This window comes from Sciurus carolinensis, chromosome 7, assembly GCF_902686445.1.
Source record: "Sciurus carolinensis chromosome 7, mSciCar1.2, whole genome shotgun sequence".
Taxonomy (NCBI): domain Eukaryota; kingdom Metazoa; phylum Chordata; class Mammalia; order Rodentia; family Sciuridae; genus Sciurus; species Sciurus carolinensis.
In genome coordinates, this window is record NC_062219.1 from 105,092,077 (window position 1) to 105,119,307 (window position 27,231).

The window sequence follows — 27,231 nt, forward strand, 5'->3', positions numbered from 1 at the left end:
TTGCTTGTTCAATTTTTGCTAGTGAAAGTTTTACTACAAAAGATGCTTTTTAAAAATTAACACAAAGACATTTTTTATGTTGTTTAAATTATGAATAAAACCTAGCTACTTATAGGCATGCTTTTTCTCTTGGAACTTATGTTAAAGTTTTAAAGTTTAATTCCAATTCTGTAAAGGAGTTTGTTTGGGAAACACAGGAACTTCTTGTTGCAATTCAGGCCTACTATTTCCCATGTTTTTACATGAAATGATATTTGAAGTTCCCCTGAAATAGCAAAATACCCTGAAGAAGGCTTACTAATATTATTTCTTGTATGATAAAACTAGTTGTATAATTTATTCAGAATACAGATTTAATTAAATTTCCTAATTTCTCTTCTGACACTAAAGAATACTTTCACCATATTAATAAAATTCACTGCTGTATTACCTTCCCAAACCCTGGCCTGTCCCAAGAAAGCAACAGGAACAGTAAACTGTACACACTTTAAGTCCCTGGGAGAAGACTTAATGATGCTCACATGTTAGTGGAGACAAACATCCTCTTAGGTATGTTACCAAGGACACAGCTTCCAAAAATATCAACTGCAATGCCTGTCATACGTGGAACACTAAATGAAACAGGGACAAAGAACCCAGGGGGGAAAACTCTGGGATGTAAGAGTGGCCTTTAGGAATTGGGAGGGAATTCAGGTGTAATGGCACATGCCTGTAATCCCAGCATCTCAGGAGACTGAGACAGAGGATCTCGAGTTCAAAGCCAGCTTTGGCAAAAGCAAGGCACTACGCAACTCAGTGAGAACCCTGTCTCTAAATAAAATACAAAATAGGGCTGGGGATGTGGTTCAGTTGTTGAGTGCCCCGAGTTCAATCCCCAGTACCACCCCCCCCCACACACACACAAAAGAAATTGGGAAGGAACCAGAATTAAGTTGACTCCATAAGGCTCCTGAGGAGTGTGATATCAGTCAGTATTGTTTCAATGGGATGAGTTTTCTAAAGAGTTCTGTGGCAATTAGCAGATTGTGCCTATGCCGAGCAAGCAAATTATTTGGCTATTTCACAGTAGCTAATGTCCAATTTGCATGTTGAAGTTCTATTTTGTTTTGAGCCAGAAAATGACAGCTCACTCTCCAATGAGATCTTCAGTGTCTGTGAGTCCCAATTCTCTGTATTTCAACAGTAAATTCCTCTTTAAAAAAAACTGGTAACTTAAAAGATTTTAAATTCTAAAGTCACTTCAGTCAAAATTACAAGTACCTTTAGAGGTATATAAAAGAATATGGTAAATATTTGTTCAGCAATACCAGTGGAGCCGATACCTCTTAAACTTGAATCAGTGATGAACGAAAATGATACATCATTTATTAAAGACCTACCTTATGTTCTTTATTTCATTTTAGATCACTACCAGCATATAATAAAGGGGTTCTTATACCATTTAAAGCTAGGGCAATAAAGGCCTCTGAGACTTCTAAGTTTCTGCAGACAATGCAGTACACAAGCAAAAGGGCCTGGATTTGAAAATGGTTCTCTTGACTTCAAAATCTTTTGCTCTCAATTTTTCTAGACTTTATATTTGCTTGTAATATTTTTTCATTTTTACTTTTGCCTTTCCTATCTCAATTGAGCCACAGAAAAATGTTATTTGAAATGTATCTTACATTTGGTGCATTTTTTGAAGATAAATCCCAAGTTGAGGCTCCAGGGATGTGTTTATTACCTCCCTTGAGGAGATTTGTGATGTATTGGAAAAAAAGTATTCTATTTAAATGTCTCTGATTTTTCCAACTAAATTCCAACTTATTTAAACATCCATTACTTCATATAATGGAATACCCTGCTCAATAGTAAAATTTTGTCAGACAGTGAAAGCATTTTTAAATTTAATGTATGTAAGTCTTTTCGTAGCATTGTTTTTTTCTACCAAATGAAAACTAAATGATGACAAAATATTTGATACTAAATACAGGTGGGCATTAGAATATGAGTTTAAAAATTGGAAGGTGCCAGGAGTAGTGGTGCACACCTGCAATCCTGCCAGTTTGGGAGGCTGAGGCAAAAGGATCACAAGTTCAAAGTCTACCTAGGCAACTTAGTGAAACACTACCTCAAAATAACAACAACAAAAATTTTAAAAGGTCTCAAGTGGTACAGCCCCTACTTGGTTCAATCCCCAGCACACACACACACACACACCAAAAAAAAGAAAGAAAGAAAAGAAAAGAAAATCCTGAAAGACACCTGAGTAATTGCTATTTTCTTTCTATTACTGCAGTTAGGGTGTAAATAAACAGAAAAAAAATATTCTATGGATTTCTGAAATATTTTGGAAAATGAGATTTAAAATGTGCTTTCAGTTTTACATTTCAGGCTTCTACGAAGTCTAACTTAAGAACCATGCCCAGTTTCTAATTAGGTAGAAAGGTAGAAATTATTAACATACTCCTGGGAAATCAGGCAATTATATCCCACTTACTTCTGTCAGATTTTCTGTTCATTCAAGAATTTAGTTCACCAGGATAAGAAACTATTTAAAATATTTCAGAATCCTGATCTAAAACTACTAAGTATTAATTGAAAGTATAGTGTTCACTCTCATAAATTTCTGATAAGTACACAAAGATACTAATTTTTCTGATCTGAAGTGCTTCATGCACTAGTTGTTTCTCAATTTTATCTTAACATATTTGGGATTTTAAAAAATTCAGTCACTGCTATGGCCTGAAAGTTTGTGCCCTTCCCCCAAATTTGTATCTTGAAATTTGATCCCCAATGCAATAGTCCTGAGAGGTGGGGTCGTCAGGAGGTGCTTAGGTCATGAAGGACAGGATTAGTACCATTGTAAAATAAGTCCCAAGGGAGCTTTTTTGTCCCTTTCATCACATGATGTTGAAGGTGCCACCTATGAACAAAGGGTGAGCTCTCACTAGATACTGAATATACTGGCACTTGATCTTGGACTTCCAGTCTCCAGAACCATGAGCAGTAAATGTCTCATTTATAAATTATCCAAAGGATTTTGTCAAAGCAGCTCAAACAGACTAGGAGACTCACAATTTTAATATGTAAGTGATATCTCTAAATAGAAGTATGAAAGGAATGCGAAGATCTGGGTTAGTAGAGATGGTTTAACAACTTAAAAGAGAATCTGAGCAAATGGGAAAACCAATCTTACCTGAAATGTGTTAAGTGTCTCTGGATGTCAAGGTCTAGTATTGGAGTAGGTCGAGAGGATCCCAGTGGTGATCGATCTTGGCTCAGGAGGTCTTGGAATTCTTTACAAATTTGTCTAAAAAACAAAAGATAGAAAATTGAACTGAACTCTTAAAATGAGGCTTTAATTTCATGTCATGATATTTTACCAAATGTTCCCTTTTTAAAAGAGGACAAGAAAAATTTTATATAGTAATCTCTGAAATTCCATTCACAGCATATTGCTGAGGTTCTTAATAGTGACTTTGCTTTCAAAGATCATAGAATGAACGCAAAGTATTTCTTTTTGCCTTCTTTTCTTTTTTAACTTGGAATTGAACCCAGGGGTGCTTTACAATTGACCTACATCCCAGCTCTTTTCATTTTTTATATTGAGACAGCCTTGCTAAGTTGTTTAGGACCTCCCTAAGTTGTTGAGGCTGGACCTCAAACTTGTCATCCCCCTGCTTCAGCTTACTGAAACATTGTCATAAATGATTTTAACCAAATAATAATCCTTAGGCACTGAAAACCAATGTTAATTTTTAAAGTGAATATTGATAGATTAATATCAGGATGAAAGACAATTCATAAGAAAGGATCACACATAATAATTGCTCTTTAAAATATTAAATGTGATATTTTTAGGTCATCATATCTGTAAACAAATTTAATTGAAGTTAGAGCCTTCATTCAGAGCCATGATTCAAGTAGACTTTGGAAAATTCCTTTTCCCAGGATTGCATTATAATTCAGACTCTTGTGTATTAATTTTGCATTTTAATATTTGGAGTAGATAATCTGTTAGCCCAAGTTTAGTACTCCACCTTCAAAAAATTGTAATACTATTCTCTGTGTAAGCTGATTTCTTGCAAAATCACCCTGTAAAACACTTGTCAGCTGCTTATTTTGCTTTTAATCATTATGATTTCTGGTCTTAGTTTTACTTTAGATAATAGCATTGCTGTGTATTTTGGATAACAGTGAAGTTCTTGTGATACATAGTCCAAAGGACATAATAATGAACAGCAGAATATGTAGAAAAAAACAGGATTTTTTAAAACAACAAAACACCACATAAGGGACTGAGGCTGTAACTGAGTGGCAGAGCACTTGCCTAGCATGTGTGAGACACTGGGTTCAATCCTTAGCATCACATAAAAATAAACACATAAAATAAAGGCATGCTGTCCATCTACAACTACAAAAAAATTAAAACAAAACAGAAAAAAACCCCACCAAATTAATGCAGCAGCTAGAGAGTAAATTCAAGGATTGTCAAGGAATTACTCAAAAACGTCTATCATCTGTGATGAGTCCACTCTATATTTGAGACAATACAAGAATGATTTTTCTTTCTTTTTTGGTCTGTTTTGCAAAATATAATGATGTGACCCTGACTGTAATTATGAACAAGTATAGAAGGGTCAAATTTTCCCAGATGAATATGAGTCCAACCACAATTCTGCTCCTAAGCCTTTGTGCCATTAACAAAATGACTACAAAAAATGACCTATTACCTTGAAGTACATGTAATTTATGATGGGGCTTAATCAGTGGAGACTTGTTTATTATTAGATATCTAAAAGTTATTGAATTCTGCTGGAGATCATTTGTGATCTTTTTCTGTGGACAATGTGCCTCTGGTTTATCGACACTGCTCAACTATTCTGTCATTTCACAGAACTTACCCTATTCATTTACAGAAAAAAGATGGAAGTGAAAGACAGTCATAGGAAAAATATAGTCCCTATCAGCTTGATTAAAACAGGATTCTCCATATCCCCCAGTAACGTTTAGGCTGAGTCTCTGAGATTCAGTGCCTATATGCATGCTTTTAGCTTGTGCCTACTTTCATTGAGAATATTAGCTATGAGTTCTTCTGTCTTGTGTTCCAGGTGAAACTCAGTTGGCAAAATTTCAGGTGTGTTGCTTATATTTTAATAACTGAATGAGGAAGGGTACTTCTGCTGAATTACCTAAGTATCTGATGCTAGTGTGTGGGGGCATGGTCATATGTGTTATTTAAAAATTAGATACACTGTAATCTTTGCTTCTAGGAAACTTCAAAGTGCAATTTTAATATAGCCTCATGCTATCATTTTTATGACTAGTAATGTGAATTCTTGTGTAATAGGTCATCATTATGATTTGTTCTAAGAATGATTGGAGCAAAGACCAGTTTTTTAATTTTCTCTTAGATTGAAATAAAATTTTAAAAATTAAAGATTGAAACATTGCTTTAGTTTTTGTAGTATGGTATCAAAATTGCTTATATAATTGAATAAACTAATTTACAGATTGTCAAATCAACTTTGGCAAGCTATACAGCAAACTATAATGAAATTGATGAAGAAATGAGGGAAAAGGGAAAGTGTGTAATAATTTAATTCATGCTGAATAATTCAACTGTACCACACACGAAGCTCTAATAGGCACAGTATTAGAATTTGCAACTTTTGATATTTAATTCCATTCTTAAAGGATGGACTTAGGAATTAGGACTTAGGATTACTTCCAGACATAAGTATGGAAACAATCCTACAGATTACCCATAATCAATTATCACCATCATCTCATTATGAGAGTTACAAAATTATTATTTTATTACTAGCTTCATTCTTATTTACATTTTTAGTTTTGAAGCTACAATAGGAAATAATCTTATGCCTCAGAACAAAATGTCATATTATGAATCATGTAACACAGATGATCTTTAGTGAATCATATATTCTAATTTTGTCACTTAACATCATTGTCCTAAAGGAAGTAATATTTTTAGCTGGTATTAGGATTTAAAGTTCAATGCTTCTCATATTAAGAATTACTATTATGGTAACAATTTATAATTATTAACTTCTGCTTTACTTAACATAGGTCAAATGTTAAAGTAAACATTTATTCCTAAATTCAGTGAAGAGGTTTACATGTTTTCTATTAAACAAATAAACAAATATTTCCTCCAGTACATTTTTGGAATTAAAGATTTTCCTTACATTTTATTTTTTACCTACATAATTGTTTGAATTATACAAAAATATTTTGGTAAATCAACAAAACTCTACAATTAAAGAAAAATTGAGAGACTAATGGCCCTTAATCAATGAACCCTTTGTATTATTACATACATTATATAACTGTATACTTAATTAAATAAAATATATTTTTCTTATTAAAACTGAATGTTTCATTTTTGTTCATTGAGGTAGGAAAAAACATATAACCAATCTGGCATTGAAGATCAGCAGTTAGATTTCTCATCCAGTGAATTTTGTATTTCATATATATGTTTTGATGCAGTTGTTTTGTTTGGTACTGGGGATTAAACCCAGGGCTTCATACAAGTTAAACAAGTGCTCTACAATAGCCACTAGGTTTGTTGAAGTCTTATGAACAAACTTGGGATGACTAGAATTAAATTAATATCAATATAGGACACTTAATGCTGATTTGAACATTTAATTGATAACATACTCAATGCTTTGACATTGGTTGAAAATTAAAACTGCTTGAAACACATGTTGGGTCTGTTCATATGTTGCAAAAAGTTATTCCCACAATAATTTATCTATTTATGTGTATAACTGTTTGTATTATATTAGCAATTACTACATAGTCTCTGACTCTAATTTTTATTTCATATTGAATAATGAGAAGATGGGATACATATAAATACCAAAATGACAAAAAATTATGAAGATTGTATCTTAATTTTCTAGATAATTGGGACCTATTTGCTCATCTGAAAATTGATCATTGGCATTTAATGATCTGCAAATGTCTAACTATGTACAGAGGAATCCAAGAAAATACATTTTCTCCAAATGTTTTTTGAAATCAAAGTTAAAAATAGCAACCCAAATAATATAGATTGTTTATATTACAGGCTAAAGGAAAATTCTTCTGCCTGGTTGAATCTACACTAAAACAGATGTCTCAGCATAACTTTGACAAATCTGAAAGTATTTATATTTTCTGTGAAAACAAAATTTCATTATCAATTTGGATATATCCAGAGATTCCAAAACACTTCAACAGAGTAATGGGAACATCTGTGAAAATAGGAATTTGTGTTTATAATGTTGAGGTGATATTCACAGAACTGTTGTTCCTGGGGAGAAGGAGGACATGAAGAAGGATTTCTATAGATTGGTGAGTCTTAGAATATGCATGATGAAACCACAACCAGGGAATTTCAATTTGGAAAGCATCAAACATACTTTTCCCTTGGATAATTTGAATTTTGAGATAACAGTATCACTCATTATTTTGTATATAGGAACTCTTCCTGATGCTGCCAGCTAGAATGACATTATGCTTTGGGAACACTTGGAGTTACTACCTAATGTCTAATACTATATAATTATCTTAATCTGTTACAAATATTTACCTTTTTCCTGAATTTCATTAATGATTCAAACTAAGCAACTACAAGTACTTTCAATTCCTTCTGGAGAAACTGAAACATGACAGATGGAGATCCTCTGTAGCAAGACAACTATTTGAAAGAAGAAAAGAATCCAAGAAAAGTAGAAGCAAAGATCCCCAAGAAAATTAAACTATGCAAGAAGTCCAGATTTAGGTCTTCCCCAAGCAGAATTTCACATGCTTGCACAACACAATGTTTATCCCCAAATTTGAAGTCAAAGTTTTATACCTTCCTTGTACATTTTTATTTATTTCTTGGTCTTCAGTCTCTCTGCTATTCCTTTCCTCCTTATCTTACTTTGACTTTTTTCTTCTCCTTTTGCTACTGTCTTTTGCTTCCTTCTCTTTGAGGACAAGATGCAACAATTATATAGTACTTTATTATAATAGTAATTTTATAGTAATAGAAGAGTAATACATAAATATAAGCCAAAACACAAACCGTAGGAGTCAGAAGCAGTGCACAAAGTAAGGACTCAAGTATCTCGGGCAGGTCTATATGATAGATGTCTCATATAACCTCTTAAATTAAAAAAATCTCTGTTATATTAGAAGCTGATGAAAGAGGGAATATTTTATTTTGGTTTCATGCATTTTTAGTTAATTTAAATTTTCAATTTGTTAGCATGTTTTAAAGTTGTTGCATAATCATTTTGACATCAGTTTCTAAGAAATAATGTTTTTAATCCTATCTGCTTTGTATTTTCTCTTAAAGTACTTTCCCCACATAATGTATAAATGATGACTAAATCACTTGGAACTATCACTTCTAGAATCTGAAAATAGATTAGGAAATACTTTAAGATTATTAATGTTCTAAATGTAACAATAACTTATTTTAATATAGAGAAGATAGCAAGAATGAGTCATCACCTGAAGGGTTTTTCCTAAATCTTTGATCATGACTTCCATTGGTATTTACAGTCTCACCACATAAATAGCAGTTTTCCCACAAATTATCAAAGAACTTTCAAGTTTGAGGGAATTTATAAGTCATCTTATATAAGCTTCCTTCTCCAATTGTAATGACACATTTGCCAGCATTATTTCTTTCATTGTTGTAATTTGCATTTTTTTCATAATTTCATATTTTTTCACATACATTATGACTTTTGTCTAAACAATATTATCATGAGAAGTGGGACAGTGCAGGGATAATATCCTTCATTTTTCATCAGAGAAAATCGGGTATTGATGTTGATCTTTGGTCTAAGACGTCTCCCTTTTACCCCTTATGTATCTGTGTCATCTTTTATAACATTCCCAAACATTTATCAGATTTTAAGATTGTTATCCTCATTTATAAAGGCACAATGAGTACCTTAGACCAAATTACATAGCAACCAAGGGCGTATTTGCCTGGAATCTACATTTCTTACACATATTTTCCTCCTTAGAATATCTGCACATTTTGAAGAGGTTTTCTACCAGCTTTCATCACATTCATTGATAGCCCCATCTCTAACCAAGGGTAGTATGTGACCTTGCCCTGGATGCAGATGAGTATGTGTCCTTGTTTAATGTATTTAGCTGCTGAAGTATGAGATCCTCTTGTGTTAGAGAGTTGGTGCTTTCTAGACTGTTCCCTTCAATTCAAACAAAATAACTGAGGATGAAATAACTGAGGATGATGGTTCATAGAGGCTCCCTCAGGGTGCTTACTTGGTCGCCAGGATCATCTTTTTTCTTGCTGTCTGTTCCTTCTGTTCCATATGTTGTCTGGCAAGGTGTTCTCCTACCGCTTTGGCTGGAAACTCTGTTTCACATGTGTAGCCAAAATCCCGGGCCAAATGCAAAGCCTCTCCTGTTGGCAGACAACACAATTTAGTTTCTGATCAATATCTAACTCCCTAACAGTAGTATCCTACATGTACCTCAAGTTCCACTCTTGGTTGTGGTTAGATGGATCATTTTTCCTTTTCATTCTCCAAGAGAGAAGACTTATGGGGGTCAGTGAGGAGGAATAAGTAGAAACCAAGGATCAGAGACAGGTCTTACTAAGCAGGGTTATGTGGAGAATTGAGAGGCAAAAACAAAACACAATCCAGGAGTTAGTATTCCTCTCCTGCTGTGGTCATTAGACCAGATTGGTATCCAAAATTCTATACATTAATTCCCAGGGGAAAAATGTTCCATGTACATATCATGCTGTTTTCCACAAATATCTAGCAAGAGTGCAAAATAACTTTTCAAAGTAGTTGGAACGTGTTGGAGGACAAAAGATATGAATTATGTCCATTTTATAACATTACATTAATAAAGATAGTAGAGTATGTGATTATAGAACTAGCATTACCAGGCCTCAATATTATAGCACTGTGTACAATTCTTAGGTATAATAAAATCATAGATAACTTTTGTTTTTCACAAAATATGAAGTCCAAGTAAATTTTTAAAAGATGGGCTAAGAATGTTTTACCAGCAAAGTAAGAATGAGTGAAAGGAAATCAATCTAGAAAGCACTTAGTAGTTTTTAAAATTCACTCAATTCAAATCTTACCTAGTAATTAAAACTTATTTTTAAAAAATCAAGCTTGAGCAGGGTTTATAGCTCAGTTTTAGAGCATGTGAGGCTCTGGGTTCAACTCCTAGCCCCACACACACAAAAAAATAATTATCAAGTTTTTCATTGCACATACCCTAAGCACCAACTTTGGTCAAGGTACAACACTAGGAAGGACAAAGTCACAGCAATAATAGTAGCAATAAAAACAAAAACCTAATATTTGATAATTTTCATTATAGCTATAAAAACATTATCTGTACTTTATGCACATTTATTAATATTATAGTGATATTATATTGGAGATATTGTATATAAATAGCAAATGGACTTTGAAGTGATTTATGAAACTTTCAAATGAGAAAAAGGTCGTGTTCCTAGGGAGGTGGTCCAACATCCACATAGTTAATCAATTTTTTTCCATGAAGAAATATAAACTAATCAGACTTGATGACAAAATTATGAAGCTTGTTGATGATTGGCCAAACAAACACCCTAAAAAGTGATGGGTTCAAATAATATTATTTTTTTCAGATAGGGAAACTTATGTTTACAAAGAATATTAACAATTGTAGAAAATGGGGCGGTATTTTAGGATGGTACAGAGCAGAGAAAATATAATGGTGAGAGTAAATTTTCCTTGAAATTATTTATTTATTTATTTATTTTTGTACCAGAGATTGAACCAGGGGTACTTAACCACTGAACCACATCCCCATTCTTTTTATTTTGAGACAGGGCCTCACTAAGTTGCTAAGTCTGGCTTTGAATTCATGATTCTCCTGTCTCAGCCCAAGACCTAGGCAGATTATAGGCATGCACTACCATACCTGGTTACAACTAAAAATATTAAGAATAAAATGCAAGAACTTTTCCCAAACATTTTTTTATGAAAAATCAAAATATAGGAAAGTTAAAAATTGTACAATGAACATTCATATGCTTATGCTGAATATTACGCAAAAATGCTTTATCACATATACAGTCATGCTTCTATACCTCAATATACCATTAATCTATATTATATTTTATATATTTCAGAGGAAATTATAAATATCAATATGCAACCTCCTAAAACTTTAGAATGAATATGATTAACTGGGGTTCAATATTTTGTTTATATTCTTTTCTATAACAATTTTCCTCTCAAAGGAATTCCTTGACATACTAAGAAAATAAAAGGACTAAGAACTCTCTAACAGTAGTTTGTCAGTATGATTGTGTGTGTGCGTGTGTGTGTGTGTGCGTGTGTGTGTGTGTGTGTTTGTGTTGCTCAGATCAAACCCTGAGCCTTACAAATGCTAGGCAAGTGCTCTACCACTTAGTGACACCCCAGCTTTGTTTGTATGATTTATGCCTAATGACTAAATAAGAACCGGCGGGGTCTTTGTCCTTGTTTATTTGTCAGAAAAGAACATTTAGACAATGAGATAGCCTGCTGTGACTAATATGCAGATATTAGTTAGCATCCTGATTTGAATTTTCAATGTGCCACATATTAACCCAACCATCAAATTAAATGCCGCATTTATGCAAGTAAGTCTAATTTTTATTTGTTACCAGAAGACATTTATTTTTCTCACTAACTCATTCAAGCTGTAACCATTCTTTCATTCCCACAATGTGAAGGCTCCTATTCGAGGCCTTTGAAAAAAGAGTTTAATATAAAAATGTCACAACAAAGTAAATTTATTAGTTGCAGATAATGTTTTATGAACTAGTTGATAAAGTCCCCCCACACAACATTTCAAATGAGCCATGGCAGGTCTTTAGTTGAGATTTTTATATTCCTATGGTAGAAAACATTGGTTTCCCCTCCACTTTAAGTAGAAAGATGACATAACTAAATAGAAGGGATTTCTATATTAATTAGCATGCATGAGTGTTGCTAGTTTAATGGAGGATGACAGTTTTGGGTAAGCTGTATAAGCAATATATTTGAAGTGTTTATTACTAGCATAGTTTATCACCCTAACCAATTAGGAAAGAAAATGAATGTGTATTTGGTGAAAGAAATGGCACAAGGATATTTTTAAAAGGATATTGCAGTACAATATAGGTTGTTTGCTTTTGCTAGAGAAATGATAAAGGGGAGGTTATTGATAGTTTCAAATTTGTAGATAAAGATGTTAAAGCTTGACCCATCAGCTAATGATACTACAGCACTTGATCAGAGGATAACTCATATGGACCTTAGGACTCAAAAGTATCTTGCAACATAATAACATCATTGGTATTGTCATCTTTATACTAAAATCATGTATGCTGGTATAGCTTCACAGTGCATTGTTCACACAGAAATAGATATTTAAATAATATTTTAATGTAGACTAGTACATATATAAACAGTGCAAACAGGAGGATGGCAGCATGCCTCTTGAATTTTGTGCTAAAACCTGATTCCTGAGGATCTGTTCCATTTTATGCAAAGCTCTCACGTGTGGTGGTTTTAAAAACAGTTTGAGTGGAACAGCTGCTATTTACATTTACACTGACAGCCAGATTCCTCCTTCCCTTAGTTCTGTTTACTGCTTCTAACTGCTTGCGATGTAACATTGTTACAGGATGTATAGCAATGCTACATCAAAAGAAGTGGCAAGTGAAGACACTCTGATATGTAGTTAAAATGGGTATATCCTGCCAAGAAAGTTCTTGTGCATGAGGACCCAGGAATGAATGAATAAATGGATCCATGAATTAAAACATAGATATCTGAAACAATGAACAATCTAAAGTTAAATCTTTTATAGCGGATACCTTAGAATCAAAGGTTTAAGGAAAATTAAAATTTTGGCATCAAAGAAGTATATGAAGAAGAATATAGGGGAGGTTGACTGATTTGTGAAAAAATAAAGACATACTAACTACTCTGTCATTGTGGTGGGACTAAATAACTCTGTGAACAATGTACAGGCTCAGTAACCTGTGGCGGAAAGGGCATTCCAGGAAGGACCAAGAACATTGTCCCTTCTATTCCCATGAATGGCTGCTATCACTTCACTTCTATAAAGAGATGAGGTAGGATGCCACAGTTATTTTATTTTTATTTTTATTTTTTGGTTTCTGGGAATTGAACTCAGGGACACTCGACCCCTGAGCCATATTCCCAGCCCAATTTTTATTTTATTTAGAGACAGGGTTTCACTGAGTTGCTTAGCACCTCATTTTTGCTGAGACTGGCTTTGAACTTGTGATCCTCCTGCCTCAGCCTCCCCAGCTTCTGGGATTACAGGCATGTGCCACAGTGCCCAGTTTATTTTATTTTTAATATGTGTTAAAGTTCTGCCTTTATTTCATTGTATTGTGACACTTGGCTATCTCCTCTCTCACCCTGTCAGTCTGTCTGTCAGTCTGTCTGTCTCTCTCTTTGTAGTTCTGTGGGGGTCAAACACAACTACAACTGAGCCATACCTCCAGTCCCATCCTTTTATCTTTTTTTTTTCTTCTTTTGGCACTAGGGGTTTAACCCAGAGGCACTTTACCCTGAGCTACTTCCCTAGCCCTTTTGTTATTTTTTATTTTGAGATAAAATCTTGCTGAATTGCTGAGGGCCTTACACCCGATCCATCCTCTTATTTTTAAACACAACTGAAACAACATAATAACTTTGATAAATCCATCAGTTTTATTTCATATTAATTCAAGAATTATATAATTTAGAGATAGGATCCATGGGTGTTTAGGAAGATGAGATTAGTGCTTAGAAAGGAATATTCTAAGTGCAAGGTTTCAGGCACTATGTACTATGTAACAGTACCCTCTCCCTTCCAAAAATGTGGAAATCACTGAAAGATAGTCAGCTTTTCAATATTAACAGCATTAGAAGATGACTCTTGCTTTTTTTAAAAGCAGGCACAAGTAAATTCCAGACATGGGAAGAACATAAAAAGATAATTTGCTCCCTGGTTTCAGGGAATCTAGGGGAAAGTATAAGGAAAAATAAGTGGCAATCATTGATGCTGCCTTGAAATGGGAAATTAATGGAAAAATTGCTTGTGATGAAGTTGACTACACATTGTACTGAGGTTCTAGTTCTTCTGGGGCAAATCTAATGGTGCTTTTAGGTAGAAATAAAACATCTGATTTTTAATCTCTTATGCAGTTATTAAGGATTTGTCTTTTTAAAATCATTGTTTTTAAGAAAAATGTACTTTATACAACTAAAAGTCAATATTCAACACTAATTTGTATTAAGCACCAATTCCACATTGTAATTCATTAGATAATTCCTACCAATCACCACTGTAACAATATTACCTCACAACAATTTAGGTTTAACTTAATCTTGCAATAGGCATTGTCATTAATGAAAGCAATAATTCATGTTTTACATTGCAGTCATTTATCTATGATTTCAATCTTATTTTCATGTATAGTGAGAGAGCACATTTGAACCTAAGGAATTATTTCAAGATGTATGTATTCAAAAGTAAATTTGTGAATAGTTTCAAACCTGGATAAGATATTATGTTAAATAAATTTTATTTATTTATTTGTACTAGGGATTGAGCCTACCTCTGAGCTTCATCCCCAGCCCACTTTATTATGAGGCAAGGTCTCACAAAATTGCTAAGGCTGACCTAGAACTCATAATCCTCTTGCCTCATCCTCCTAAGTAGGTGGGATTACAGACATGTAGTACCGTACCCAGCTAAAATCATTGTCTTATACAAGATATAGTATAAACCTAGAAAGCTGAGGGATAAAGTTGCTACATTTATTATAAGTTTTTAAGCTATTCTGAAAGGAGAAAAGAATGCAGTCTACAACACTACATCTCATATGATCTATGACATAGATGTCTTAAAATCTGGTAACTCCCCTAGTTTACTGATAATTTTCTTCAAATACCAACACTTTGTTTCTCAAAGCAATAGTTTGTTCTCCATTAAATAGCCTACAATTAGCACAATATCTGATTTGTAATAGGTACTTCACAACCTTTGTCATTTTTTACATGAAAAAGCTTTATTAAAATAATTTATTGGTTAATTATAATAGCCCTAGGAGACATCCCCTCCAAAGAATACAGTGCAAAACTAAAACAAAAGAGACTTGCTAGAAAAATTAAATATATATTAAAAACCTATGAAAAAAGGTATGTCTAGCAAAGGAATCATTTAATTAAAGACTATATTAAAGACAAGGCTCTTCATCATATTTCCACAACCTGGGAATTTACTTTAAAAATGGGGGTTGGATTGGGGACTAGATCACCAGTGGAGTAGTTTGCCTGCCAAGCAAAAGTTCCTGGGTTTGATCTCTAGTCTTACATACACACATACACACATAGACACAAACACATGCATACACACCCATGCCTGGTATTTATCCATATCAGTTAATTTCTGGTGATAGGGCATGAACATTTTTTTGAAAGCTCCTAAAGTAAGTCTCTCAAACCATAGTTGAAAATCACTATCCTAAGGAGAAGAGAAAGCATTATGTGGGGGTGGACTACACATTCTCACCACATGTGAGGATTCTGAGACTTACACAAAGGAAAGGCAGTCACTGAGGAGTTAATGTTAAGGTGTAAGAGCCTGTGTAGCCAGGTTCTTGAAAGATGAATCATACCTTATTTGGCTGATGCAGTATAAACTCCAGAAACAAAGGAGGAGATGTGGTAATTGGAGCAGAAAGAGCATTATTAGAGAAATAGTGACAAAAATTACTGAAAAAGTCAATTTGTACAGGAGGATTTGGTACATGATAGTTTGTTTTTCAAGTTAGTAGGGACATGATGGATTATCATTAAAAGTGTTGAGACAACTGGGTGGCCATCTGGGGAAAAAGCTACATCTATACCATATATCCAACAACAAAACAAATTCCAGATGGATCAAAGATTTAAACATAAAAATAAAACAGCAAAGTAATTAAAGAATAACATAGAATAATTCTTTTATAATCTTAAATTTAAAAGGCCTTTTAAAGTAGTTTTGTTATACTCAAAAACTAAGTGTAGAGAAATAAAATATATGACAAATATGATTTCATCAACATGAAAGGCTTTGCATGAAAAAGACTCGAACAAACAAATGAATGCCTGTTAACAGCAAAGAACAAAGAACAATGAAAGCCAGGGGTGAGAAGGCTTGCAACTTATACCACAGACAAATATGTGTGTGTATATATATATACATATATGTATATATGTGCATATATGCCAATATATATCTGTGTACAGAAAAACAAATAAAATGAGCACTTATAAATCAATGAGAAAATTATCAAAAGTTACCCAAGAAACACAAAGTAAATGAACAGACATAAAAGCTCATAGAAGTCTAAAAATATGTTCAACTTCCTTTTAAAAGAAATTTTTTTCAATCCATCAAATTAGCAAAAATGAAATTGATAACTCCCTGTTGAGGCCAGAAGATAAAGAAATATCATGTCAATTTTTATAAGCTCCCCATTGCCAATAAGATTATAAATTTACAACCAGTTTTGAGAAGAATCTGTCAATAACCTATCAAAATTACAGATGTAAACATCTTTTGATATTTCAACACCATTCCTAAGAATTTCCTGAATAGACGTACTTATATATCTGCATAAATATATAAGTGTGAGGTTACTCACTACAGCATTATTTATAATAGCCAAAGGCTAAAAACACATGAATGATATTTAATAGAAGACTTATTTAATAAATTATGATACACATGCTCAATGTAATGCAAGAGTGTTTAAAAGAATGAATGACATGTAAGCACTAGAAAAAGAATGAACATTAAGATAAAGTGTAAAACATAAAGTACAAAATCATGTTATAGAAGGTTGTAATTTCTTTTTAAAATGAAAAAAATGCATACACACATATTCTTGGAAGGAAACAGAGAAACCAATAATGTTTGTTTTCTTCTGGGAAAGGAAATGATTGAATTGGGGAATGGAGTAAAAAGGAAGTATTTCACTCTTCACTCTTCTGTAACTTTTGAATTTTGCATCATTTTTATGTATTATCTAAAGTTATATTAATTAAAGAATAAGATTGTGACTGGGGCTATAGCTCAGTTGGTTGAGTGCTTGCCTTGAAAGCACAAGGTCCTGGGTTCAAATCCCCAGTACCACACACACAAAACAACAACAACAACAACAACAAAACAGAATAAGATTACTCTTTGCCCTGTCCTTAGATTTAATTGTGAATGTATAATTTTTTGCAACTTAAACATGGACAATTCCAAGACTTTGTTGTTCAGTCAGGGTTAGGCAACTGTTAAAATAGAGTCTACAATTTGATTGGAATATCTATGAATTTTGATAAATGTAAACAAAAAGGAAAAAGTATAGACTGACTGACTGTAAAATACATTGGTTGAATCATAAACTTTGGGAGAATCAGAGAAGAAAGAAAACAAGTCACCTGAAAGTACAAAAGTAATGCAAACACATGTGCTTTCTTTTTTCTTTTTAAAATCATCTCATCTTTGGTTCATTTTTACTCTTTCTTAAATTGACAGATGATTGTATGTATTTATATTGTGCAACACTGTATTTTCAAACACTAATCTCCAGAACTTATAAATTACTCAAAAAACTTTACACCAAGAGTACAAATAACCCAATCAATAAATGGGCTAAGGAAATGAGCAGATACATGTGCTTTTTAGTTATGTCACTATTTGTAGAGTGAGCAATTAGGCGGACCAAACAGGACTAGAGTAAGGCAGGCATGTAGGCTTGCATGTATCTGCTTTCTGTGCCACAGTCACTGTGAACACAAACAGAATTTTAAGGACACTCCACACACATAGTTGAACCTAAAGGCAATTGTGTAGTGTTCTATTTCTTCTGCCTCTTCCCAGTGGCTCAGGAAGCTGAGGCAGGAGGATCACAAATTCAAAGCCAAACCCAGAAAAATTGAGGTGCTAAGCAACTCTGTGAGACCCTGTCTCTAATTCAAATACAAAAATAGGGCTGGGGATGTGGTTCAATTGTCGAGTGCCCCTGAGTTCAAATCCCCAGTACCCACCCCCAAATTCTCCTGCCTCTATATGCAGGGGAGTGGTATTAGGAAGTAAGCAAATAATTGAAGAAGATATTCAATCTCTGAGATGGTATTTATCTGTCCATAATATTGCATAGTACAATTTCAAGTTCATTGAAGTCAGTTATTGAATCATCTTAAACATAAGTTCTTAGGTATTAGATAACAATATCTAATTGTTAGTTAATTACTACTGCCAAAACAGATTCCTCTTGATACAAACTGTTCTAAGTACTGAATAAGAAATTCATTGATAAGACAATACTTACTGATCTGACAAAAATAAGTCTTTTTCCAAAAGAGGCCTTAAAATGAGTAACCAACAGATACTGCTAGAAGTAAATTTATTGAGCCCAATTCTACTGGCAGCTCTGAAATGCAAAACTATGCCCCAAAAGACATTGCCAATGCCAGAGCATCTGCATGCAAAAGGTAACACCAGTGTCCCCAAGAACTTGATCTTCCAGGTGGTTGTCTCGCTGACAAGCCCAAAATTGGAACCACAAGAAGGAGTGGCGAATGCACTAAACTTCTCACACCATATGTGTTTTTAGTAGAAAGCTGAAAACTTTTTTCCCTAAGGTGAAACTAATGTGGGAATATAATGTCTGGAGAAAACCAATGATGGAGTTATTTGGGGGAGGATGATTCTTTTATATATATTAGGATGGCATGAGTTCCTTAAGAGTTTAGCTTTGTAAGTCTAAAAAAGGGCATTGCTGGTACCTGTGTGAGGGCAATGAGAATATCAATTTTATCCTAAAATTAATAAGAAGAGTGACAAAAACTGAGCATACCCTGAACAGATATTATCACCAACACATGGCAAAAGAATTCTAGTGGTTTATTCCTAGAAGCCTCAAGCAGTGGACTGTACTGCTTTGTAAAGTCAAAAGGATGAATTTGTAATGTCAAGAGTTCTTGGTCGATAAACCACATCTATTCATTCATTAACAAACTGGTTTTTTAGTCCTTGTTCAGTAGAAACGTGGTCTTGCAAGCTCAGGATTAGAGAGACAGAGGGGACACAAGACCAAGTGGTAGGATTCCTTTCTACTGTGTTCTGTGGTTTGGGGAATGGAAGAAAAAAATTTTCAGGATAATCTCTAACTAAATTGGCACCCTTTTAAAGTGCAAAGAACAGTGATACATATTACAGGAAATAAGAACAAGTTAACATTTAATGTTACTCTAACTTTTGGAGATTAAATGGCAGAAGGTAATCAGAATTCCAAAAAACTTCACCAAAAGATGCAAAAATGGTGCAGAAATTTGCCTAGGAGCAGAGGAGATTGAATTCAAGGTGAAAAATAGGCACAGGGATTGATACTTTTTTCCTGTCCTTTAGTTTAATTCTATTTCAATTCAGAAATAAATAGAGCAGCACCCAGCAATGTAACTGTTTATGATCCATGACACAAAAGCAAATCCAAATGGAAAATAACTGTGGGGTTGCAAAATTGAAGACATGAATTCTTATCTCATGGCATACAATTGTACAATCTTATACAGAAGAGTTCATGTCTCTTGGCTTTAGTTTTCTCATTGAGAATAATGATAAATTTCTTAAGCAGTGACTTGGTTCTGGGCAGCATGCTGAGTGCTTTGCAAGTATTCTGACTTAATCCTTAAAATAACAATATGAAGAAGGTACAATTAAAAACACTTCTTTATTTATAAGGACCCTGATAGAGAGGTCCTGTTCCTTTCTCTATGGAAAGTTGTAGAAGTAAAGTCAAACAAGCTTATTTTACTACAGAAGCCACACTTTTAACTATTGTGTTCCAGTACCTTAGGCTACTCAATCTTTTTTTCCCCTTCTACAGCTACAGTTCTTGATTCTAAATAAATTTCAGTATTAAGAAGCACTGTTGTTTAGAAAGGAAGAAAATACAGTATAGGTATTACTCTTCATTACATGCCTGTATGCCCCTACGGTGCCAAGTTTTTAATTAATGTGCATGTAGTTAATCCTACAAAAGACATGGTTGTGATATATACAGATGATAGACCATCAAACTTTTATCTTTTCTTTACACACCATAGAGCTGTGTTAAAGGACTCTGTCCAGCTAGAGATTATATTTTCCAGCATACCCTAACCCCATCCTTGCAATTAGTGATGAGTTCTCATAGAATGTGAATAGTAGTAATAAGGTCAGTCCTGGCCAGAGTGGGTAAGATGGTGTGTGCACTTAGCATAATGCCTTTCTTCTCTGTGAGCTGATTAAGTAGGACACGTAGGACCCTGAGAAGGGCACAGTTACAGAGGAAGAGAACTCTGGATCCTTGGTCTGTAAATGACCAATGTAGCAGAAAGGAAGACCTTTAGTGAGGAATACCCACTTCAGACTGTGAAATGGAGAAATAAGCCTTTGTTGTATTAAGGAACTAAAAATATGAGGACCAAATGTTATAACAATTAGCATTACCCTAATTATTTTAGATTTTATGGTCTTTTTAAAATAGAAAGAATGAAGCTCAGTCATGTTAAGTAGTCTGATCAACATCTGACACTATTTCAAAAGTGATATTATTCTAGGTGGGGAAGGGAGCACTAGGCCAAGGGTTCATAGATTTTGCAAGTAGCACACTAGTTCACCTGAAATAAAGATTGTTTGGCCTGGAAATTTATGGATTATTTTTTTGAAACTGAAAAGCAACAGTAAGAAAGTATTTAAACTAAAAATGAATGGAGATCATACAAAATAGTTGGACCTGGTGCCATTTCTTTTGCTGATGTGTATTTATACTCTCCATTGATCCACAGCATTCAAAAAGTACACAGCACACACATAACACACACCACAGATGTTTACTTCCGGTCAAAAAAAACTGCCACTCAAGGTATTTATACTTAAAAGCATAAATAAACTGTACTTTCTTGACCAATAATAGTGCCTGAGAATGCTATACGAACCGTTGTAAAATCAGAAAAATTGTTCTGAGAAAGTATCTCACTCATATGGACAGAATGTCCTTCAAGCAACACTCTACAATGTCAGACACTATGGAAAACCACTGGGGAGGAGTGATAGGCAGCACTGACCACCAGCTTTGTAAAGGTTTTCCTGGAGTAAGATACAGGGGGAAGCTACAGAACATGCCAGTTCAGAACTAGTACCCACATAGCAAGAATATTAGGACTAGAACATTAATATTGGCCAAATTCTTGAATGTTTTCTAGTGATAGAGTGTTTCCACTGTAGAAAAGTCTGGGTTTTTCCTGATGTCTCCTCAGGAAGATCAGTGCATTAGGTTAAGCAACACTAAGCCACCACAGATTCCGGAAAATGACATTCTCTGGTATTATAGATATTAGGACAGAACAAGGAGAAGTTAAAACATTGTGACTAACAAGGAAAAATGTAGAGAACAGGCTTACAAGAAAGTGGTACATGAGAACTTGCACCTAAATGATAGTTACATATTGAAACCTTAAATGAAGATGTATGAGTGAAAAGGGAGTAAGATGAGGTATTGCATTCATGGAACTCTAGATTGAAATACTTTTATCTTGTTTCTATTAAACATTCCATGTTATGTGAACCATCACCTGCAAAAAATGCCCACTCAAAATACCTTATGAAAAATAATCACTTTTCAAGCAGTTTGATAAATTTAAAAAGTCTGAGAGGTTGTTCTAATCTATCATCCATTGCTTAGTAGGTATGATGACATCTGCAGCAGAGAAGTCATGAATTATTAAAATATATTATAGAACTACATCAAACAGCCCTCTTATAAATTCCCAAAGTAATCTCTTAAAATAATGACTCCAATATATGGAATCAAGAACAATGCTATGGGATAGAGATATCAGTAGAATGACTCAACTTAGTAGAAATATAGAAAAATTGTTTTTAAAATAATTAAAAACAAAATGATTAAAAATGTAAGGCAAACATGGAAACCTAAGAATATCCTGTAATGTCAGTGATGACTATTTTGAAAAAAAAGTATTAATTTGCTAATTTGAATTCCCATCATGATACACCTTACTCTTTACTGATTGGATCCTTTTATTTATTTATTTATTTATTTATTTATTTATTTATTTTTATTGTAAACAAATGGGGTACATCTTGTTTCTCTGTACATGAAGTAGAGGCATCTGACTGGATCTTTATAAAGATTGTATCTCTCTGCATTGAGAGTTTATTATGGCTATAAAGTCATGGAAATTTGAAATTCATGAGATTTATTTTTATGTCTTATCTATCAGAAATAATGTCAATTGAACATATATCTCTCTTGTTTCATGTACTACACCAAAATGTGGGAAGATGATTGAACCCTAGTAATGTATTGGGCCACCAAGTTGTTTGAGAAACTAATATTCTTGGCATGGCTAGGTTACTCTGTACAAATTTCAAGCAACAGTTTAAAAAGGATAAAAAATACTGTTGATTAAAATGCATATATGGGTTAATGTAGAAAATTCAGGAGGTAAAGCAGAGATATCAATTTAAAAAACTGAATAATAAAAAGAGTAGTGTTCTTTTCCCCAAACTGTATGTTTGTAAGAAAGCTGATGGACCATTTTTGATGACTAGAAATCTAGTTTCAGAATTTCCCAAAAAGGATCTAAAATGTTGCTGGTTCTTCCAAAAATATTTGACTAAGGAGAAAAAAAAATTAAACCATCAGCATGGTCAATTCAACTGATAATTTACTAAGTGGCAAATATGGCAAGCTATGCAAACAGAACAGACTTCAGGTTCTTTTGAGGTCTAAAAGGATCAAAGTCCCAACATTTCTAAAGAAAAGCATCAACTATTTGAGTCTCTCGGGAGACTGATAAATCAGTAGTGTTGGTTTTCCATTTCTCTGTGTCCATGCAACATTACCTGCAGAACTTGAAGGGCCAGGAGCCTAGTGTAGGACATGGCATTGCTGTCTGGAAAGGGTTTGTCGGCCATTGCTACCAAACCAACTGAAATGTGGGAATGAATCCTCAACAATGAGGTCGTTCTTTCTGTCAGCCCAGGGTTATAATGACACCTGTTCAATTTACGTGAAATATCCTGTTCTTCCAGTATTAGGTCCTCCTCATATCTTAATATAACTGGTAGTTTTGATAATATTGGTCATAAATTCAGACTTCATAGTGACTTAAGAAATCAATTTAGGAAATTTTAAATTAGCATTTGAAAAGAACACAAAAATATGGAAAATAAAAAGAATATCAAAGAATGTTGCCCATACTTGTGAAACTTTAAAAATTGTACATAAGAGTAGGATTCAGGGTCATAACATACAGGGCTCTGAAGGATGCAAAATGTCCCTTTGTCCCTAAACCTCTGTTCCAAAGTTCCACCAAAGTACCTGGAATTCATCACAAACAGATTTGATTCTCTTCACTATGAAGTTTTGAGGGATTTCAGAAGGACTCAATTAAGCTAAGATGTACCTATAAAGAATAAAATCTTAAGTTTCTTTATCCAAGATTTGTGGTTAAGAATAAGTCATAGTCATATGACTATAACACAAGTGAGGAACTATTTTGGTAGGGAAGTTATGATCAAAGACCCCAGGGATTGTCCTAGGATTTCACATATTTGACCTGCACCCTTCTGGTTAGTATGGATAGGTGATTTCTACACAGGATACCCCAGTGCTCTTGACTAACTTGAAATCAATAAGGATATTTGTGAACATACTCTCTATGGATCTTCTGTGTATACTGGCCAGTACTTTCACAGACATTCAGGAAAAAGGTTTTTCTTGAGAGCTTTACTTTTCACATCAGTTACAAATTTCATGAGAATTCATAGTCAGTCTATCCCAGAAAGTGGAAAGAATCCCAAGAAGCATCCATTCTATTTAAACATTATTATTCATCAGAATCACCAGGGGAGCAATGCCAAGGCCATACCTCAGACTGCATTTCAATTGATTTGGTGATGGGGCCCAGGCACTTTAAATCACACCTTCTCAGTTGATTTTACTGTGTCATTTGTTTTGAGAATCACTGCCATCTACATGTTTGTTGTTGTTGTTTGTTTTTTCCATACTGGGGATTGAACCCCAGAACTCAGAGATGCTAGGCAAGTGCTCTATCACTAAACCATATCACAGCCATTTTAAATTTTATTTGGGACAGGGTTTGTTAAGTTGCCCAGGCCAGCCTTGAACTTGTGATCCTCCTGCTTTAGCCTCCTCTGTTGCTGAAATTACAGGCATGCACTATCACATCTGGCTCCACATAATTCTTTTTGGGGGGGGCGGCAGTGTACCTGGATTGAACTCAGGGGCACTCGACCACTGAGCCACATCCCAGCCCTACTTTCTATTTTATTTAGAGACAAGGTCTCACTGAGTTGCTTAGTGCCTTGCTTTTACTGAGGCTGGCTCTGAACTCTCGATCTTCCTGTCTAAGCCTCCCAAGCCTGTGGAATTACAGCTGTGCACCACTGCTTCAGGCCACAAAATTCTTAAATCTCCTCTATTATATCCTGAGCAAGTGTTTTGTTCTTTTTTTAAAATAGCTATAACCTTAATATTTTTAATTAAAATGACCAGGAATCCATCTCTCTTTAGAATCAGATTGTTGTTGCTATTGTTGTTATTATTATTATTTTTATTATTTCTTCAGCTCTATTTTTAGTATTATTATTATTTTAGTTTGCTCTTCTTCAGTGCTCCCAGCCAACGTGGGTGGATAAATCAAATCCCTCTACCATGGGTCAGCCTTCAGTATCAGCAAGCACAGGTAACGCAGCACAAGATCTAAAACATTATAAGTTGGGTAAACCTTAACCACAATGTTTAAGACCAGAGTATTTCATAGTTTGGAGTTTTTTAAGTTTTGGAATATTTGAATAGATCTTACCAGCTGAGCATTGCTAATATGAAAATCTGAAATCCAAAATTCTTCAAAATCCTAACTTTTTGAGCATCATGTGGGAATTTTTAAAATTTTTAATTTTGGAACTTTTCAGATTTTGAATTTTTGAGTAAAGGGTGCTCAACCCGTAAGAGTAACACTTACTAAATATTTGTTGTAAATAATATCATTGTGATTATTGTCATTATCACTATTAGCACAGAAAAGACAAATGTTAGTAGCAGAAACACCAAAGCAATTTTGCCAAGATAAATGTAAAAACCTCACTAATTTTTAATGTCAAATAATAAATATTATATATTAATACTATGGAAAAAGTCAAGAAGTTTGTTTTTGTGTTTCAGTCACTTACCACTCCCAATAGTACCATATTGACAAATGACCAATGCTAGAAAAGGGTCACAGGTGAATTCAGGTGAGGCTTGGCACAAAAGGCCCCTGTCATTCACATTTAAAACAATAGCCTTCTGGATTATGGAAGAACTTTTCTTTGACATTCAAAAACTACCCCCACAAAGTTTTTCTTTTTAAGTACCTAATAATTTTTTTCCTTAGAAGAAGATGGCATGAGAAAGTGCAAAGTTTAGTTCTTACAGGAAAAAAAAAAAAAGGAGAAAATGTAAATTGGAAAAAAATAACTTCTGGGAATTTATTTCTTTGTCTCTTTCTCTACTACTTCACCTCTCTGACTCAGTTTATCCCCCCATAAAGCCATGGAATTTCACTGTGCTCTAAGAGATGTCTACTAGGATTAACACAATGTGCTTTCAGCCTTAGTATCATGCCTAGACTCCTGTGAACTCTTCATAAAGAATTATTTATCCTGTAGATCATGTTGTGCTGAATTATAATAAGTTAAACCAGATTTGTCTATACTTTAAAATAATAATAAAAATGAAATGGGAGAGCCAGGTTTTGTTGTTGTTCTTCAGGAAATACTTGGAGAAGTACCTAAATCTTCCATTGTGTTCTTCCCTAATACTGCCAAAATTAACAAGTTAATTGACATCCTATGAAAAATTTAAGTCTTGTATTAAGCCAAATTTAATCATCATTGCCAAGATTAATTAGGAAATTCACCTGTAACTTTTAGCTGCCTTGCTTAATAGTGTAAAAAAATAAAATAACATAATCTAAAAAAAACCTAACAGAATTTTCAACCTTCCATCATTGCTTTACAGTACTGAGAATGTCATACCTTCAACTAAGGAAGTGAGGAGGGTAACATTGGCTGCTTTCCGTCTTCCTGCTGGCAAGTTTAAGCCCAGTCTATCCAGTTTCTCTCTCAGGCAGCGGCCTCCATTCTTCGATTTTGCTCTGTCCAACAAAAATAAAAAGTAGGTTTTGAAAGTTCACATTCTAGAGAAAGTTATGAGAAACCTTGACAACATGGAGAATACATTGGATGGAAGACAAAATAGAGACTGAGGGTTGAAGGTGTGGCATCTGTAGTTAGCAGACATACAGTGCTGGAACTAGAACTATCTTACCTTCTCAAAATGCCTCCCAGGAGTGAAGCATTGAGGCACTCAGGTGGTGAGAGTCGCCTCTTTACCTCAGCAATGGTCACCTTGTATTTGGAAGTAGAACTGAGAAGGGACAAACGACCAGGAACAGAGCAAAACAAGTCTGTGGGGTTGACCACACAGGTGCCACCTTGGGAGGAAAAAGTACATAACAAGTTATGAAGGTGGGAGAAGAAAACTATATGAGAGGTAGTTAATATCAAGGGATCACTTGATATTTGGTGGTTACATGACAGCAGTTGTACCTATACATTACCCACATTATTTCAGAGAGCTGTTCTGAAGATGCCCTTCCAAATAATAACCAGAGTTTGATCTTTCCACTATCACACAGAAAATGGTTATGAGTACACAACGGTAATTTTAGAGAAAATTGGTGTCTTATAAAATATAGGATGGCTCACCAGACACATCAAAAAAATACTTCAATTAATTAAGCACATCTATTCATTGAAAACTCAGATTCTAAGAGTCAATCCCACAAAAGGTAGGTATTATTTATCCGTGGTTGCATGTGTATGTTTACACACAAAATATATGGATAGTAACTTTTTAGGCATGATTTGTTTTCTTTTCCAAAATGTTTGAGAATTCCATCTTCTTTCCCTTATCCATCTAATAATTAAGGGCACCACAGTCACTCAATCCTGACATATCACTAAAAATAATCTGCTTATTGCCAGAAATTTCTAGCCCATAAGCAATGACGGGTCAAATCCTTTTGTTATGTG

The 27,231-nt window shown here is 34.1% G+C and overlaps 1 protein-coding gene across 1 annotated transcript in view; it reads right to left on the reverse strand.

Annotated features, from left to right (window-relative positions):
- The window catches only part of Tfap2d (transcription factor AP-2 delta), a 49,853-nt gene that overhangs the window by 8,274 nt on the left and 14,348 nt on the right, over positions 1–27,231 (reverse strand). Inside the window, exons 4-7 of the mRNA XM_047559574.1 lie at positions 26,465–26,630; positions 26,173–26,291; positions 9,286–9,427; positions 3,179–3,292 (exon numbers count right to left, since the gene is read on the reverse strand). Coding sequence (XP_047415530.1) covers positions 3,179–3,292; positions 9,286–9,427; positions 26,173–26,291; positions 26,465–26,630 — 541 coding nt within the window. The remainder of the gene's footprint in view (positions 1–3,178; positions 3,293–9,285; positions 9,428–26,172; positions 26,292–26,464; positions 26,631–27,231) is intronic.